The 18,013-nt window shown below is 41.5% G+C and overlaps 1 protein-coding gene and 1 long non-coding RNA gene across 2 annotated transcripts in view; one reads left to right on the top strand and one right to left on the bottom strand.

Annotated features, from left to right (window-relative positions):
- SLC39A6 (solute carrier family 39 member 6) overlaps positions 1–4,483 on the bottom strand; it is a 21,404-nt gene extending 16,921 nt beyond the window's left edge. Inside the window, exons 1-4 of the mRNA XM_027886855.1 lie at positions 4,436–4,483; positions 2,243–3,082; positions 873–1,053; positions 457–626 (exon numbers count right to left, since the gene is read on the bottom strand). Coding sequence (XP_027742656.1) covers positions 457–626; positions 873–1,053; positions 2,243–3,052 — 1,161 coding nt within the window. The 5' untranslated portion in view covers positions 3,053–3,082; positions 4,436–4,483. The remainder of the gene's footprint in view (positions 1–456; positions 627–872; positions 1,054–2,242; positions 3,083–4,435) is intronic.
- Positions 4,484–5,723: 1,240 nt separating this feature from the next.
- Positions 5,724–12,051, top strand: LOC114058969. Its single transcript, XR_003571555.1, has 3 exons — positions 5,724–6,740; positions 9,328–9,715; positions 11,084–12,051. It is a non-coding gene; the product is annotated as an uncharacterized LOC114058969 (long non-coding RNA).
- The last annotated feature ends 5,962 nt before the right edge of the window (positions 12,052–18,013 follow it).

The raw sequence follows: 18,013 nt of genomic DNA, 5'->3' as shown, positions 1-18,013 counted from the left end.
AAAAAAAATTACTATGGACAAGTCTTCAACATAAGTGGCTTATAACAGAAAATAATTGATTATCCATTCCACATTTAAAGTGTTCAGTGAGCAATTTCCACTATCTGTAAAGTCCATTAAACTGCAAAAAGAACAGGCAGCATTGCCATAAACCACTGAGAACATTTATGCAAATCTGGCATACACTTGCATAAGTGACTTGGTAAGCATATATGACTAAAAACAGGAAATAGAGAGAGGGATAACGCTGTGAAGTTCTTGCACTGTAAGGACTGTGAAATGAGTAACACAAACAGTTTCAAATGGAAAACCATTCCATCAAATTATCTATTTTACAAGGCTGAAAAATGACTCACCAAACCGGTATTAATTAAAAGGGATTAAAATTATCCTTAAGTATTACAGACAGGTGCCATGTTCTCTGAGATGAGAACTGAAAAAGTAATTAATACTTACATGTGGAAGGAGGTGCAGGAAGGCATCTCCACTCAAGGTCCCCACAGCCAGTGCCACAAGAAAACTTAGAAGAAACTTGAAAAATACGCGGTTCATCAGCGGCACCAATATAACACCCAGTAAGGAAAGAAAACTGATGACAGAGATGGATATAAAGCCACCAATCCAGGCTGGTAAAAAAAAAAAAAAAAAAAAAAAAAAAAAAAAAAAAAAAAAAAAAAAAAAAAAAAAAAAAAAAAAAAAAAAAAAAAAAAAAAAAAAAAAAAAAGTAGTAACAACAATAAGTAACAGCTGTACATTACTTTGTTTGCTTAATATTTCTGCTATCAAACACTTCTGATCACAGGTAAGCCACAAAGATTCATAACCAACAGAAACATGTTTCCATTAAGCACTGATGTTAAAAAACAACCTACCTATCTGCAGAGAGTAACTTTTTGGAGGAGTTTCAGCTTTTTCACTAGTTGCATGGACTATGCAGTACTTGCCATCGATCTGATTAATAAGAGCTGGACAGAGGTAACTAAATTCTGTAGCAGACAACAATACTTGAGTGCCTATTCCATGTGACTGCATCAGTTTTGAAGCATTTGAGCACTGTGGAAAGAAGATATTTATTAAAGATTAACCAGAACCAAAATACCATGATAAACCTTAAAAGGACTGCACATCCCATCTTACTTGAAATACAGTGGCACCATATGAAAACAGCTGTATCAACACAACCCAAAACCAGAACAATTTAAGTAAAAAATGTTCCTCCACTCCTGTCCTCTCCCAGAAAGCTCTTTTGGGAGTCCTGGTAGATGACACATAAATTATCACTCATTCTCAGCACAAGTGGGTCAAATGCTTTTTGCTGTATAAATAAAGCCTAATACTTTTCATTCTGTTTTAAATGCCACACAAGGAAGCTGTAACAAGGTCAAATACCTTTTTATAGAAGTGACTACTGTGGAAAGTCGTGCACAGAGCATGTCCTGCATACACTTCCTCTAGTAAAGAGCTCCCCATTGGATGACCTACATGTAGTCTCATCAAGCTTAAAGAACAGTAGTACTTCTGCTTTGACCGTGCAGAACACAGCAACAACTTGCGAATTCAGCACCTACAAGTCACCCGTTACACAACACCCACTCTGAACTACCTGGTAATGCTGCAAATTTTAGTCCCCCATTTGCCTTTTAAAGGCTTTAATGGAAAAGGATTTGACTGTGTAAAAAAACTGTCTACAACACAACTATTGACTTTTTTGGGTCCTACTTTTTACTATTTTAAAGTACCAGGTAACTTTTTGATGCAATCCTTTTTACAGCTGGTTTCTATATACAGTCTTGAAGATGAGGAGGGGAGGGGGTTGAAGGAAGATAGTTCTATGCTCTCACAACTGTGACAGCTTTGATAAGAATAACAGTATTTTAACTAGATTTTTTTACTTTCATCACATTATTAGGAAAACAAGACAGACACTGACTGTAAGGCAGACCTGCAAGTTATAAATTTTAAATGTTTTTTGGTTTTAGTAATATTTTAAAGTATTGTATATATCATAAATATATTAAACAAAGTGTACGTTTATACTTAATTTTCCTCTGAGCTTGTGAACATGACACAACATTCCTTCAAAATGTTAAGTTTCAAGGAAAGTTGTTTGCACGCGTTTGGCAATGGGTATGGCTACACCGCAAAGCCTGCACCCAGCTGAGCGACAAGCATCCGACAAATAAGCCATGCCAACATTCCCAGTGGATCCGGATTCCTGAGAACACAACAGAATCGGTCTCACCTCTTGAGTGCTTTGTTTTTTCAGTTTAGAATACAGGTAACTTCCTCCTTCCGACTCCTTCAGGGAAGCACGAGATTCATTTGCCCTGCTGACAGCAGGCCAGCTCGCATTGCGGCCGCCTGTGACGTTGACGGCACTGGGGCCGGTCAGCCCTGAACGAGCAACTGTCTTGACTTCCCCGGTTTGCACATTCTGCAACTCAGAGTGGCCACCTGCAGAAGCAGTGATGACAGATGCCATTATTTCATTAACAGTGTTCTTGCTGCGTACAAAGTTTTGCTGGTGTTCCATATTCTCCACTTTATGAGGTTCCTTCGCATGGCTGTTCCTGCGGTCTTTGTTCGCATCAGATTCATGGTTTGGACAAGAAGTCTTCTCGGAGCTTTTACTCAGCGAAACATGATTATGGTGAAAGTGATGATCATGATCATGGTCGTGGTCGTGATCGTGATGATCATGATCGTGGTGATCGTGGTCATGATTGTGATGATCGTGGTCATGATCGTGGCGATCATGGTCATGATCGTGGCCTATTTTAATCCTTTTCATTTTATCTATACCTATGTTCTGGAGGAGTTTTCTAAACCCATCAATTGATAGAGAGTTGTTTTCTCCATAACGATGAAAAAGTTCTTGAAGGTGAAACTTCTGTATTAGCCCTGCCAAGTCAGTATTAATGCCCACTGTCTTTTCTGGAAAAGCTCTCTCTGATGTATGCACAACAGTAACGGTCTCCACTCCATGATGGTAACTGTCACACAGCAGTATGGAAAAGGATACAACGAAAATAACCGATACTGTACTCTCCATTGCAGTTCCTTTTTCAGCAGTGCAAACAATCTAGAAAAAGAGGAAAATTTTAACAGTTTGCATAGAACCGATCACATCTCCCTTTGTAATGCTAGTTCATAATTTGCTTAAACCAAAAAAAAAAAAAAAACACCCACAACAAACAAAAATCAAACCCTGCCCAAAGTATCAATGCAGTGAGAGATTTAAACTTCTTATGCATCCAGCACTTTTCCCAGATGTGTGGCCTCAGGCAACAGGAGATGAAGCTGCATGCCACAGTGAGGTCACTGGCCATGAACACCTCCCCAGGTGTGATCTTACCTTTGTTTAGCTTTCGCCTGAGTCACTGCTAATACTGGCTAAACAATGAGAGCCCTCAAGGGTGCAACAACTCAGTTCTAGGTTAGGGTTTTCTCATGCTTAAAAGAAGTCCTATAATTTCCCTCTTAGCAGTGAATAAGTACTATAAATTATATGCTCCATCTTAAAAATCGAAATTCTCAACCTTTAATCACTGGAATTCCTGGAGGTTCAGGCAAACCAGATGAGTGACTGTTTCCACCACTCCACAAAAATGCATTTTTTTTATGTTGCCACGTTCTATCTGTGTTTTAACAATATTGCCGCACGGCTCCTTTCACTAGGCAGGCAGACCACTGCCGTGGACCAGACGCTCACAAGCGTTTACGTGTTTCATTCCATAAATACTCATAAATACTCCAGAAAGGCTGCGAATTAACTGCTGCGGAGGCTGCGTGCAGGGCTACGCCCGAGGGCTGCCTCAGCAATTTTCCAGGGAGACACAGAGAACATTACCTAACGCCGAGAACCTCAGAGTTTCCAAAAAGATTATAGTCAGCCTTAAAAACCCCACAGCGCCGGCGGAAAGGGATGGCTGAGAGGTGACCTCATCAATGTCTGTGAGTATCTGAAGGAGGAGTGCCAAGAGGACGGATCCAGGCTCTTCTCGGTGGCGCCAAGCAACAGGACAAGAGGCAGTGGGCAGACACCGATGCACAGGGAGTACCACCGGGACATGACGAGAAACTTATTTACTGTGCGGGTGACCGCGCGCTGGAAGAGGTTGCCCAGAGAGGTAGTGGAGTCTCCCTCACTGGAGACACTCGGGAACCACTGTGGACATCACCCTGTGCCATGTGCGCAGGGACGGCCCTGCTCGAGCAGGGAGGCTGGACCAGATGCTCCACTGCTGCTCCTCCCGAGCTGACCCGCCCTGTGGTTTCGTGACCCGCGGGAGCCGCGCCCGCTCTCCCTGTCCCCGCGGCCCCGGACACCGGCACTGCCCTGAGCGCCGCGCTGCGGCGGGGCCCGGCCCGGCCCTGGGCCGTGCGAGGGCTGGAGGCGCGGGAAGGGGAAGGAGGAAAAGAAAACAGAGGTTACCTGGCCCGCGCCGGGACGGGCTGAGCCCTGCCGCCGCCGCTGCCCGCCCGCGCCGGCCGCGCCGCGCCCCTTCCCTTCTCCCTTTCCTTTTCCGGGTACGGCGGCCGCCACGCGCCGCTCCGGAGCTTCTCCAACGGCGGAGAGGGGCGGGAGTCACGTGGAGGGTGGCCGAGCTGCCGCTGCCACAGCGGCGGGAGCCGCCCCGGGGGTCCCGCTGACACCCCCCCCGAGTGCCGCCGGTGCCCTGGTGGGGGCCTGCTCCGAGGCTCTGTACGGGACCACAGGGCCAGCCCAGGAATCATAGAATCATAGAATTAACGGGGTTGGAAGAGACCTCTGAGATCATCATGTCCAACCCTTAATCCAACCCCACTGTGATTATTAGATCATGGCACTCAATGCTACATCCAGCTTCATCTTAAAAACCTCCGGGGACGGTGAATCTACCACCCCTCTGGGCAGGCCACTCCAATGCCTGATCACTCTCTCTGTAAAGAACTTCTTTTCTAATATCCAACCTAAACCTCCCCTGGCAGAACTTGAGACCATGCCTTCTTGTCCTACTGCTGATTGCCTGGGAGAAGAGACCGACCCCCACCTGGCTACAACCTCCTCTAAGGGAGTTGTAGAGAGTGATGAGGTCACCCCTGAGCCTCCTCTTCTCCAGGCTAAACAACCCCAGCTCCCTCAGCCTCTCCTCATAGGACTTGTGCTCAAGTCCCTTCACCAGCCTGGTTGTTCTTCTCTGGACCTGCTCCAGCACCTCAATATCCTTCCTGAACTGAGGGGCCCAGAACTGAACACAATACTCAAGCGCTGAGTACAGGGGAAGGATCACTTCCCTGCTCCTGCTGGCCACACTGTTCTTGATGCAGGCCAGGATGCCATTGGCCTTCTTGGCCACCTGGGCACACTGCTGGCTCATGTTCAGCCTCCTGTCGATCAGCACCCCCAGGTCCCTTTCTGCCTGGCTGGTCTCCAGCCACTCTGTGCCCAGCCTGTAGCGCTGCAGGGGGTTGTTGTGGCCAAAGTGCAGGACCCAGCACTTGGCCTTGTTGAACTTCATCCCATTGGAATCATCTCAGCTCTCCAGCCTATCCAGGAGCTGTGCAGGCTGGGGAAGGGCAGAGTGGGAGTAGAGTCAGCAGCCCGGAGGAGGTGGCCCGGGAGGAAGGCTGAATCCCGAGAGGGTCCCTATTTACGAAAGCACTGAAATTCGGATTTGGTGTTGTTTGGAAGGTGTGAAGCGCTCCCCAGAGAGTTAAAAGGATGAGAGTCTGGAAGGTGTGAAGCGCTCCCCAGAGAGTTAAAAGGATGAGAGTCAGAAAGGTTCCTCCCAGAAAGCACGAGTTGTGCTGGGCTGGCAGCAGCGGTTTGGGGGATGGTGCTGGGTGTGGTAGCATCCCTTGGGGGCTTGGAAAGGGCTTTGTACAAGGACTCCTAGTCTCAAAAGTACGTGTGCAGGCAAGCAAGGACTGGAAGTGGGCTGACTGGTTGTAAACAAGATGTGTAGGATAATGGCAGGGGATGTCGGGTATTGTTGGCATCCACGAGGCCAAGGCGGTGAGCACTCTTTGGTCGAACTGCCATTGTAATTAACGATCTGGCAGAAGAAAACTGCGCTGTTTGCATGAGTGGACAAAGGCACTGTAAGAAAGGACTGAGGTTATCTTGGTGAAAGGCTTGAAACTTGCTAAAAACATGTTGCTTTCTTCTGAATAAGCATACTCAATTTTTCAAACATTGTTGTGCTGTACCACTTTTCTTACCTCGTCATGAGCCCTTCACTGTCTATCCCTGGCATAGGCTCTCTTATATTTCCTCTTTACTCCACCATTTCCAGAGTTTTACATTCTACCATCACATGATTAATATTGCTGATAAAGTAGGTGCAGTTGTGCTTACCCATCCCCTTTGGCTCTGGAATATGACCTCTCTTGTGTGATCAGTTGCCAAGGTTTTTCAACTTACTAGAGTGTGAAAGCAACACTGAATCCTGCTGTATGATCTGGCTTTATCAATGACTCCTGAATGTTATGCCAGTGACTTAAACTTAACATCCATACCATTCGCAGCCATCTTTTTCCTTCTGTTGTCTGCATTCTTGACCTTGCTCACCAGTAAGGAGGTGACAAATCTCTTTTTTATGCCTAATACCTCCAACTCTCTAACTGAACTAAGCCTCTTTGTTTTGTGAATTCAGCTGACTGAAGGACAGAAGAGAAATATGCATTGTGAACAACTCCAGAAACAAAGAGCAACGTGTCAGAAGGTTATGGATTTGTTCTGTGCAGTCACTTTTGAAGTGTTAAAAAAACCCCTGTGTCCCTCAAACTTTTTTTTTTCTTCTTTTCCCCTGGAGGAAGAGAGGGAGGCTATAAAATGCAGGAGTGGGTGGCGTTTTTTGTTTAATCTAATTCATTTTCCATTAATACTATTTGCCAGGTGCCTTAGTAATATTTCGGTAACAAAATTTTTATGCCTAAAATGCTATTGTTAGGCATTTGGTTGGAGTAAACGATTTTTTTTTTATCTTTTCAAATTACAGCTGCTAAATGATGGAGCCTGTTTTTCTTGCCTCTTAAATGCATCCACTGTCTCTGTCTGTTTTGTTGTGTCAAATCTGCAGTTTCCTTTCACATCTTGTCAAGGTCATGTACAGACCTAAGTGCCAGAGCTTAGGTCACACAGAACTGGTCTTCAGTGCTAAAATGCTATTTTTTATTTTAGTTTAATTTGAGTATCTAACACACATCAGATAGGCGAAAAGAACCCATGCTGGTAAAAACAATTCACCTAAAAACCTTATTTGCAGTAAAACTTGATGTCATGTCTGTTTTATGGTACCTGAATTATCTCAGTAAGCTTATCTCATGGTAAAATTAAAGCCCTTCAGTCATTTTTGCCCTTTCTGTTAGCCATGTCTTGCTCCAGCCATGAGCTCTGGAGTAGCTGTGATCAGATAAAACAAAGGTCTTGGAGACCCTTGTCGATGGTTTAATGAATGTAGAAAAATCTCTTAACCTGTGGACAAATGGGAATCGTTATTTAGAGAGTCAGCAGAAAGCAAACCAGGAAGAGGTTTGATTGCTGTCTTAATTCATCATGGGACTTCATCTTAATGACAGTGTGTAGCTCCAGGCCTCTGTTCCTAGAAGAGTATGTTTGGAATTGAAAAGAGTATCTTTGTTGGGATTTTTGGTTATTTTTTTCCTGTTCAGAAGGGCTTTTCAGGAGGTGACAGCCTTTTCAGCATGGAAAAGAGATGGATGAGGAAGAATAGGATGAAAGTGGAAAAGTTTATGGAATATTACCACCTGCTTAACTGCTCTGACTGGTGTTGCCCAAAAATTTCTGGACTGCTTTGCTGAGTATGTGTCAGTGCAAATGCTTTAAAACGTAGTGGTTTGGAACCAGTAGGGAGCTGGCTGTTCATGCAGCTCTAGTCTCTTTGCACAGCTTTATCACAGCTGTGTTGTATGAGCCCAACATTACGCACTTAACAGAGGTGATGATGAAGAAGTGAGCAGGGAAGTGGCCCTGAGCATGATGCTGAGGGCCACTCTTCTGTGGTCCTACTAAGCTTCTACTCCTAAAAGCTTCTTGAGATTTGGAAGGTTTTATATTTCCTTGCCTTTTAACTTTTAATTGAGAACAGCTATGTGATTAGAAATATTAAATGTATAAATGAAAAAACTCTGAAAGTTATAAACTAAAAATTTGTTTTAAACAGCAAAGCTGTTACCACACAATTTCTGGACTGGTGTAGCCTCATGCAAAACTCCCTTGTTTTTCTTTAAAATCTGCAGTAATCCTTTTATTCTATTAACAGTGTTCTGCAATTGTAAAGAAATCTCTGAATCAGCAGTTCCTTATGTTATTCTTCCAAAAAGTTCCTCTCTCCAATACCGTACTGAACAACTAGTTAGCAATTGCGTATTTGATGTTATTATATTCTAAGTCCTAAAGATATATTTTAATGTAGCAATGTCCTTAGTTTGTGTGTGTGTTCTGTGATGGTTTTCAAAATGCTTAGAATTCTGTCTGGAGAAAAATAGTTTTTTACTGGCTATGTCTGCTGAATGGCTGCAGATTTTTAGCATCCTGCAAGTTGAGCTCTGGAGGTTTTGGGTTTTTTTAATTAGCACATGAACAGAGCAGTTGTTTCTTAAGTAACAAAAAATATATAAATATATGTCTTTCAACAGAGATGCTAACAAGCAGTATCCAAGTCCTTGCCTAAGAATCTCCAGGACCTTCTCCTGCGCTCCTATCTCTCTTCAGTGGCTCATTCTTATGTCGACAAATTCTGTTCCGAAGACCTCTCTGAAATAGAGAGATTTTAACAGAAGAAATAATTATTTGGAAGCTGCGCAGGAGGAGCATTAGATCCTTTTGTACTGTGCTTAGCTGCACAGACATCCAGGGAAGCACTAACTGCCAGGGTGGGGCTTTGGCTTTTATCTTATATTTTGCTACAAATCATGGCTATAGTTACGACATTTCCATTTAGACCTGCTTGCAAATAATTTCTACAGAATGAGCCCTAAAATGATTAAAAGGGTAAAGAATAGAAATAAAATATGAAAGTTGTGCTATTTTTCCCTACAGAGCATCTTTTGCCTTTAGTCTGATCCATCAGTTATTGAAGTCATTGGGAAAACTCCCTAGGGATTTGCGCATGTTATCACAGGCACTTATAAACCAAAAGCTTTGCAGTTTGTGTCTGTTGGGGTTCTTGTGTTCAGTAATTTTGGTTGTATTTTCTGTTCTTCGATGCTTATGATATATCTGGAATATCAGTATTGAAAACAATTTGTAATTTTTTAAGCTGGGCTTGATAATGTAACAATAACACAGAAAATTGGTTAATCTCTGCATGATGTGATCAGAGGCTGATTGCCATTAGCACACAGAAGCAATGACAGGAGGTGAAACTCCAGTGACCAAATCACTGGGAAAACATCAGGGAAGAACACCCTGATCTGGATTTGGGGCTGTGAAAGGAGGAGGATGAGCCTCATGACTAACTGTGAAACTCATCAGACAAGTTAATGGAAGAGGATCTCTGGTTCACTACAGATACCATATCATCCTGAGAGGGGCATTGTCCTTGCATCCCATAACGACTTCAGAAATCCTTGGGATTGTGCAAGACTTACTATAAAACATTTAGGGGAAGGACCAAGTAGGGAAAAGGAAGATCAAGGTGTTTTGAGAAGGAACAAATGTGAGAAGATAAGGAAGAGGCAGCAATAAGGGGCAGTTGTAAGGCTGCTGGTAAGGTAAGCACCTGATCGCTGCTGCTTTTCCAGCATTGTTGCTGAACTCCATTTGTAACTGTTTTCATGGAGAAGGGTCTGTCTGTCTGTGGATGGACAGCTAAGTACCAGTGAACAGAGAGGGGACCAGCGGTCACAGGGACCCATGCTTCTGTGATACCAGCAGCTAGAAAGACTGGAGTGTGTGTAAGTCTGAGTGTCAGCGACTGGACAGATGCCCAGTCATAGATTTCCATGTGTCTGGAGTGGCAGCAACTGGGAAGACTGGAGTATGTGTGTCTTGTGTGGATCTGTACATCACTCTGTGTAATTACTAATGAGCATGAAGCTGGACTAGCAGGCTAGTAAGATAAGAGGCTTGGGAGCCAAGTATTGGAGATACCAGAGAACCCTGGGTGTGGTCTATGGGAGGGATTAGGAGCTCCAAGGCAGCTGTGGGAAGGACCCATGGGGTCAGGGGACCAGCTGTAAGAGAGCCTGTTAGCACGTGCCTTTGTACATGAGGTGACTGTCAGATCAGGGTATTCAGGGCTGGGTATAGATTAAGACCAGTTAGTTACCAGAGAGAGTCAGAGGGGTTGTGTCACATGCTCCAGGGGGTTTGGGAACCAGCAACCTGTGTGAACATACAGGCCTTAGGGGCTTTTATGGCCACGTGCCACGAATTGGAGACACCAGAAGATCCAACAATCAGTTACTGGACAGATGGAGCGTTTATGAACAGCCACTGGAGTATAGTATGGAGTATGTGTTCCTTGCTCACAGGCTTTCATCCTAATCAGCCAGACCGGGGAACAGTATTGTGGGTGCTGGTGCTGTTGTTGATTGTGCGAGGGCTGTGGTTTTTGTCTGTGTGTGTGTCTGTGTGGATGGCTGTGTGTGCATATGTGTACTGTACACCTTCGCCTATGGAGAAAACATGCTCAGCCTCACTACTAGCGTTCTGGCCTCTACTGGGCAACAAGATTTGGTAACCTCTAAAAATAAATAATTATTGTTGTTTGGGTATTGCAGTGGTGTTGGGTCTAGACACAGAAAGGCTGAGTCTTCAGGAAGGAAAAGAGCATAAAAACCATCAAAGTATACTAGAAAAGAATATGGAGAAAATGAAGTGGGGGCAGGGGGCAGAGGGGAAGAGAGAAGCGCTCCAGAGAGACCTGTTTAGAATTGTAGAACAGTGTACTTTGTTATATAGCAAGGCTATATATATATATACGCACACAAAATACACAGTACAATAGTATGCAATAGTTTTATACCTTCTTATGGATGCTATTGACTGCAAGATGCTGAAGGAGGAGAAAAACAGCATTTATTCACGCATGGCATGCTTTTAAGTACTATAAGTTATTATGTATGTTCACAGGAGAATTTTCAACATAATTACAAGGTATCCCAGGATGGAAATTCTGTTCCTTTCTGCCACTGGAATATAATAGTCAAAGTGTCTGAGTACAGTTTATCATCTGGAGCTTAGAGCTTTTATTTACTTCTATAAGTTGTCAAAGCTGCATTGTAGAACATGCATGTTTTATGTATGTCTAAAACACAGGGGTAGCAATTCTTTCATCAACAACTTTTTGCTTAATTGGAAAAAGTTATATTTTAAAAACACAGAAGCAATAGCTTCCTCATGTGTTTGTTCCTTTTTTCCATGTTTGATTGCATAAATAGAAGCCTGAATTTCAAGTGCCCTGACTCAGTCAGCAGAGGCAGGCTGCAAATCTTACTGGGATAGCACTGGGCTTTTTGACACTCATTGCCTTCACTTCTGTACTTGAGCCAACAATGCAACATTCACTTACGGCAAGAAAATTCATGGTGAAGAATGATGTTTGTGGTAGCAGCATATTCTCTGCAGTTTTAGGTGCAATGTCTTGTAAAAGGTATATTGCACCAGGATTACCTCTGCTGTGGCTCTTTTATTAGGGCTGAATGCCAGACTGGATTTCTGGCTGACCACCTTTCCCTTTGACACAGCCTGCTCCTTTTTTGCATCCTGATTTGCTTTGTCCTAACAGAAAAATGATGCCACTTTGGTTTATGTATTTTGAAAATGGATTGTAATAATAGAAGCTATAGCTGTTTAATGAACTGTTGGAATAAAGTTTTGGAATTCAGATTGCTTTGGAAAGCTAGGACAGTTAAAAGCTGGATTCAAAAAGCGTGTATGAGCACAGCAGTTTTAGCTGTATTTTAGGTTCTCTGCTGGATACAGAAGATAATTGGACGGCATGCATTTGGAAAGATGTCTTTCTAAACCCAAGTTTAAAATCAAAGTTTTCAAAGCCAAATGTCTTTGAAATCACCGAAGCTAATGAATACTTAGCATCTCAGAATCTTCGGGCTGGATCTAGCATTCCCATACCATTTTAAAAGGCTGTCTTTAATGAATAATGTAAGCTTAAATTCTGATCAGTAAAGCTTTAATGGCTGCCATTAAGGTAATATTTGAAGTAAACCTGTTCTGACACAAAGCCTGGAGCACAGATGGAGACGCTAACTGGAAAATCTATACCTTAAAAGTATTGCTGTATTTCTGTTTGGCACTTTCTGTAAAGAAATAGCAATGTGTGTGTTGGGTAGGTCTTGGGACATGCCACAGTTGCTAGTTTACATTCTGCAGAATAGGTCATGTGTTGTAGTAATTGTACATAAGTAGATAAACTCTAAAACCGCATTTGGCACTTCTAACACTTCAGATAAGCTACACCTCTGGAACTACTTAGCACATTCAGGGATTCTAGATATCCAGCAGCTGAGCTCTGAGTTCTTGTAACATTTCTAGACGTAAGAGACCTGTAGTTTGTCTCAAGACTTTGCTTGTTTTGACAAACTGTTACTCTGATGTGCTCACTCGTTTTAAATTATTGCTGCTTTCAGGTGTGCTTGTTTCAAAACTGTGATACTAAAATAACCTCGTACAGGGGACAGATGCCATGGTAATATTTAGGATTATTGTCATTATGTTTTCTTCTGCCTGGTATGTATTAAATTTGGATGGTATAATATCTCTTGTGAAATAGAACACTAGTAGATAACTTGAAAATCTGGCACTGCTGGGGTTTTTTTTCCTATCAAACTAATTTCCTTTGAACCTGAAGCAGCATCCATCAGATCTTGTCAGCAGCACAACGAGGCACGACTGTATATTGTCAGTGGAATACCAATTAGCCTTTAATTTTACCACACGTCCAATCAAAAGAGCTATTGCTTTCACATGATGGCAGAAGGTCATTAAAACAAATGATCTTGCTGCCAGACAATGACAACAAAACCACAGCTCAGTAAGTAGTGTATCTGTTATTGAGCACTGACAGCACTCTCAGTGCTGTGCTGCACTCATTTTTTTTTTTTTTCATTCTGAGTTGTTTCAGGTGATCTGATGGCCTGAGAGCTACAGCTAAAACATTGTCTCCTAACCTAACCTGTTAAGATACAACATTGTTTGCCTCAGACATATGATATCATAGCTGTCAAATTCTGTAGCTCTTCCTTTGCTTTCAGCTGCGCTTGCAGTTTTAATTCTTAACAGTCTTTTCCAGAAGCAGCAGCAGCCTGTCCTTTAGTACCCTGAGTGGTGGTTCTTCAACCCTAGCAAAGTAAGTGTTGGTACATTACTTAAAATGTTACAGTTTGTCTGGGTTTAGTCATTGGGATTCTCTGAAGTGTTTCACTTCATATTCTGCTGTGAACCATGGCTGGTTCAATGCTCTCTTCTGTTTGGGACATGAAAGAATTTCCAGATTCTCACTTTCTCATATATCTCATCCTACTCAGTTTTAAACTTTCTTCTTGTAAGGCAGTTTCCTGTTTTCCTTCCTTCATCTTGAGAACAAACTACTCCACAAAATTCTAAAGTAATGCAGTTCCTACTGTATAATTGGAAAGTGCTATTCACAGATCCGAGTCAATCACATAAGGCTACTAAAAAGTGTTAGTATTTTTGCATTCAAAAAATAACATTTAAAAAACTCTACATACTGATAATAGATACTAACTCCCCTACCATTTATGCTTTTAAGATGTCTGTGCAAAAGTAAAATAGAGAAACAAAATGGCAAATAGAGCATGAGTGACAACAAAAGAAAATCCTACTCTATATGTAAGAATTTCAGTTCAAGTCTGCAATCTTTTTCTGTGCTGAGTTTTTCCACTGATTTTGCTCAACAATACCATCAGTGCTGAGAACCCCTGCAGAGATGCTGCATCGGTAGCAATCAGAAAAAAAATATTTTTATGCTTGTTGCACAATAATCTAGACACCCAGTTTGTGGGTTTTTTTCTGACTAACAACTTCTTAAAAAGGAAAAATTTGTACTGATGGTAAACGGCCCTGTGAGAGGTCCGTGGCCTGTCTGTAAATCAGGTTGCAAGTGAGCGTCCAGAAAATGAGTATTGTGTAATCATTGACCCAATGACCACATCTTTTCTCCCCTCCTTCACAGCTGAGGAGAGTTTATTTTTCTTCAAAGTGTCAAAGCATTCTGATGCTTTTAGCAGTGAAAAAAAAATTAAAAAAAAAAAAATAGCTGTTACCCAAGTCAGTCGTAGTCTCCAAGCCTCCTGATAATAAGCAGATCTCTTCATAAGTGGTGTCCTGAGAAAATATGATGCCTCCTGTCTGCTTCATTCACCAAATGCAGAGATCAGATATTTGGGTTAGAGACTTACAGATACATGAAAACCATTGCCTATACTGTCTGTGGCAGCCAATCCTGGGTGCGTGTCCTGACTTGATGGAGTGGGAATGTAGGCTAATTGAGTGCAGCACAGCTCTAGGAAGTCTGATTTTTCACTGAGGTGTATTCTAAAAGCTTTACCTGAAGCCATTGACCCAATGTCTAAGAATTAACTTGGACTAACTTTTACAAGTCAGTAAAATAATGGAGCAAAAGTGAGACCTGAAGTGTGAGAAATCCTATCCTCCAAGGAGAATGTTTTAACTAACAGTGTAGTTGTGGGAAAAGGAGAAAAATATTTTTCCATTTCCATTTCTCACAATACCACCTCAAATGTGGTGGATCGGAAAAGCCTTTAGGTATTCTCCATGCTCTGTCTCATAAGCAGGTATGGCTAAAATCCTAAAGAGGGGAATGGAGGCATGTAAGAATTTACATTAAAAACATGTATTTGGTATAAAACCCCTAATATCTACCTGTTGTGAATTCATGACTCCATATTGAACTTTGTTTTCTAATGGTTATTTTAAAACCATAAAGTACTGCTTATTAAATGTCTTTAGACATTAGTATCAATTTTCATGTCTTTAAAATACATTTCTAGTCCTTTCACTTCAAAGAAAATTCACATACACTTTAGTATTTCAGAAATGAGCATGGAAAAGAGAAGGCCAAAGATCACTAATCATAATTACTAAAGAAACAGTGACCCAGATGCTGAAAGCAAGCCTGAGTGACTGAAAGTTTCCACTCTTTTAAGATTAAAATAATAATAAAATTTGCCTTCTGATATCAATGATTCAGCAATCTCTGCCTTCAGAGATTTTTTGGCAAACATGAGCCCAGAAAATCAAAACAGACTTTTTCAAATAACTCAAAATGTTGAATACCAGATATTTCTGGTACCATATTTCACTCTTAATCATGTATTTCTGGACTCATGGTAAAACCTCCACAATTGCTAGCACTTCAGTCAGCAGCCAGAGAAGGCTTCTGTCCAAAGATGCAAAATGCAGAAGGATCTGATACTGCATTTAGAGTGATGTTTGCTCCATTATTTTCTGCAGATGCTTCTTCCTTCATCGATTTGTCCTGGGATCTGCATATGCTGGTCTTCCTTTCTACCTACTTTATGCTTCTTGTACAAAGATGGTGTGATTTTTGGTGTTGTCCCGTGCCAGGCCAGGAGTTGGACTTCGATGATCCTTGTGGATTCCTTCCAGTTCAGGATATTCTATGATTCTATATTTCTTCATCTGAGTCTTTCTAATGAAGTTTTACATACCTGTAAACAAAATATTCCTTGCACAGGCAACTGCCATTTTTCTCTTCAAGAGACAAGAAGGAAACATGAAGCTCTACATACTTGAAAACAAGTATGAAAACAAGTACCAAAATACTGCATCGCACATGCAGCTGCCCCTTGGGGTGTAAGCTGCTGGAAGTGACGGAGATGGCTTTAAACTAGAATTGGTGAGGAGAGGGCTACCAACACCATTGCAGTAATAAGACAGGTTGGCATGGCATCACCTGAGGGTGGTAAGTGCTCATGGGAATGTTTGCACTGCTCCTGGGAGCACGGATTGCTCAGGAGCATATCTGAAATGCTTGTACCCCACCACACACAGTATGAGAAACAAACAGCATGAACTGGAAGCATTGGTCAGAGCACGGTGCTGCAGTATCACTGATGTTAGTGAGACTTGGTGCAATGAGTCTCCTTTTTCAAAGGACATTCTAAGGGTAACGGAGAGGTCCAGCAATATAAAATGTAATACTCAAGAAAAGTCACATTGGTAATGGGCAGCTTTATGAAGCTCAGCTACAGTGTTGTATGGATGGCAGTACAAACAAGCTCTCTACTTTCTGATTGAACATCCCATGAGGCTGTTCTAGCCCAAAAGCCAGAGAACCCATTAGCAAGACATCAAGTCAGAACTTGTCTCTCCAGTGTTCTTGAAGAGCTTATTAGGTCAGATTTGGTGCCAGACACTAATGCAGTCACCTGTATGTCAGAAAAACAGGCTTGCATCTGCGCACAAGGTTATGCAGAGATTAAAAAGAAACTTCTTTATGGACAGTCCATTTAATGTACTATAAAGTATCTGTAGTAGGTTTGTGAGCTGAAGCAATTTGAACAGTCAAATATGTAAGAGAGCATATATATATATACACATGCATATATATATTTTATGTATGTATATATAAAATGTGTTGCTTGGGATGATTTGTTTGAAGATGTATGAGTTAAGTTGGCAATATTCTGTTGACTATGAATAAGAACTTCCTATCAGCTATGTGAGCAGCAAGAGGTTAACCACTGAGTCATTATCACTGGAAATACGTTCCAGCACCAAAATAATGGAGGCCCAAGTGTTTGGTTTTGTGCTTCCTGGCAGGAAAAATTCATCTAGAATCAAACTAAGAGGTAGGGAAGGATGGTGGTAATAATGTCACAGAACTTGTCAAAAACTTGTTGCTTGCTGAGTATTCTGAGAGATGGATCAGACCATTTACTTAGCATAAAATAAATAAGTGGATAATCTGAGATAAACATGACTTCTGAAGTCTGATGGTATTCCCAGGCCCTACATATCTTCATTCTGCCGGCTTTTGATCAAGTCTTTTGTAAACAGGCATATGTTTCCTTAATTTTTTCTCCATGGTAAACACTCGGTTACCTGAGGTATTTGATTGCCCACTCGCATAGCAGCAAGTTCTGGGCATCAGTCTTTCTCATATGTACCAAAATAAAGTAATATGCAACAGTGTTGCCAAACAGAAGAGGGAGAAAACTCTGTTGCCAATAGAATAATGGCAACCAAATTGAATTTAGAATATAGTATTATTTATGGAATACCTTAACTTTCCAAATTCCACTGTAAATAACATTTTTATAAATTAAGTCACACTCTAAGATTTTAATTTTCACTTTTTTATGATGATAATTTTGTGCCCGAATGCATACTCTACAAGTGCATGTAGGATAGATGTTGTTCATTTGAAGCTGAGGCACAATGTTGGGACAGATTCTCAATAATTATTGTTCTATATATGTGTGCTAGTCATTCTAATTATGGACAGCTGAAAATGCAGCTGCAAAATCATCATATTCAGTATACTGTCAGTACTCATTGCTGGCAAGGTCTTTTAATTTTTAGAATACAGTATTTTAAGCTCTCTATATTCCTTGTCTCTCTGCGCAGATGTTCTGAACATTATTTACAAAAACAAAATTTTACAGACTCTGGACACAATATTTTTATGTTTAGGGTCTTTTTGTGGGAAAATAATAATTTTTGAATTAACTAGATGCTTATAAGAATCTGTATACAAACATTTTAACAAGGCAAAAGCTTATAATTAGGAACTGACAAGAAGAGACTTTAAACAACTCTACCATCTTCCTTGAAAATAGATGAATAGCAAGGAAAACCAGAGAAGCAGTTTTAAAAAGTTGCCAGGTTTGAAAGCTTTAAAAATGGTAAAAGGGTCTGAATTCTTCACACCTGAAGGTTTGTTTCTGAACAATGGGGGAAAAAGACATATATTATGTACTGAAGAGAAGAAAAAAATGCTGCTGCCAATCTTTAATATTTTGGATACTGTAATCT

Source organism: Empidonax traillii, unplaced genomic scaffold, assembly GCF_003031625.1.
Source record: "Empidonax traillii isolate 1590-97213 ecotype Southwest subspecies unplaced genomic scaffold, ASM303162v1 scaffold196:size3368384, whole genome shotgun sequence".
In the NCBI taxonomy this organism is placed as follows: Eukaryota; Metazoa; Chordata; class Aves; order Passeriformes; family Tyrannidae; genus Empidonax; species Empidonax traillii.
The sequence above is the reverse complement of the archived record's forward strand: the minus strand, read 5'-3'. Positions and strand labels throughout refer to the sequence as shown.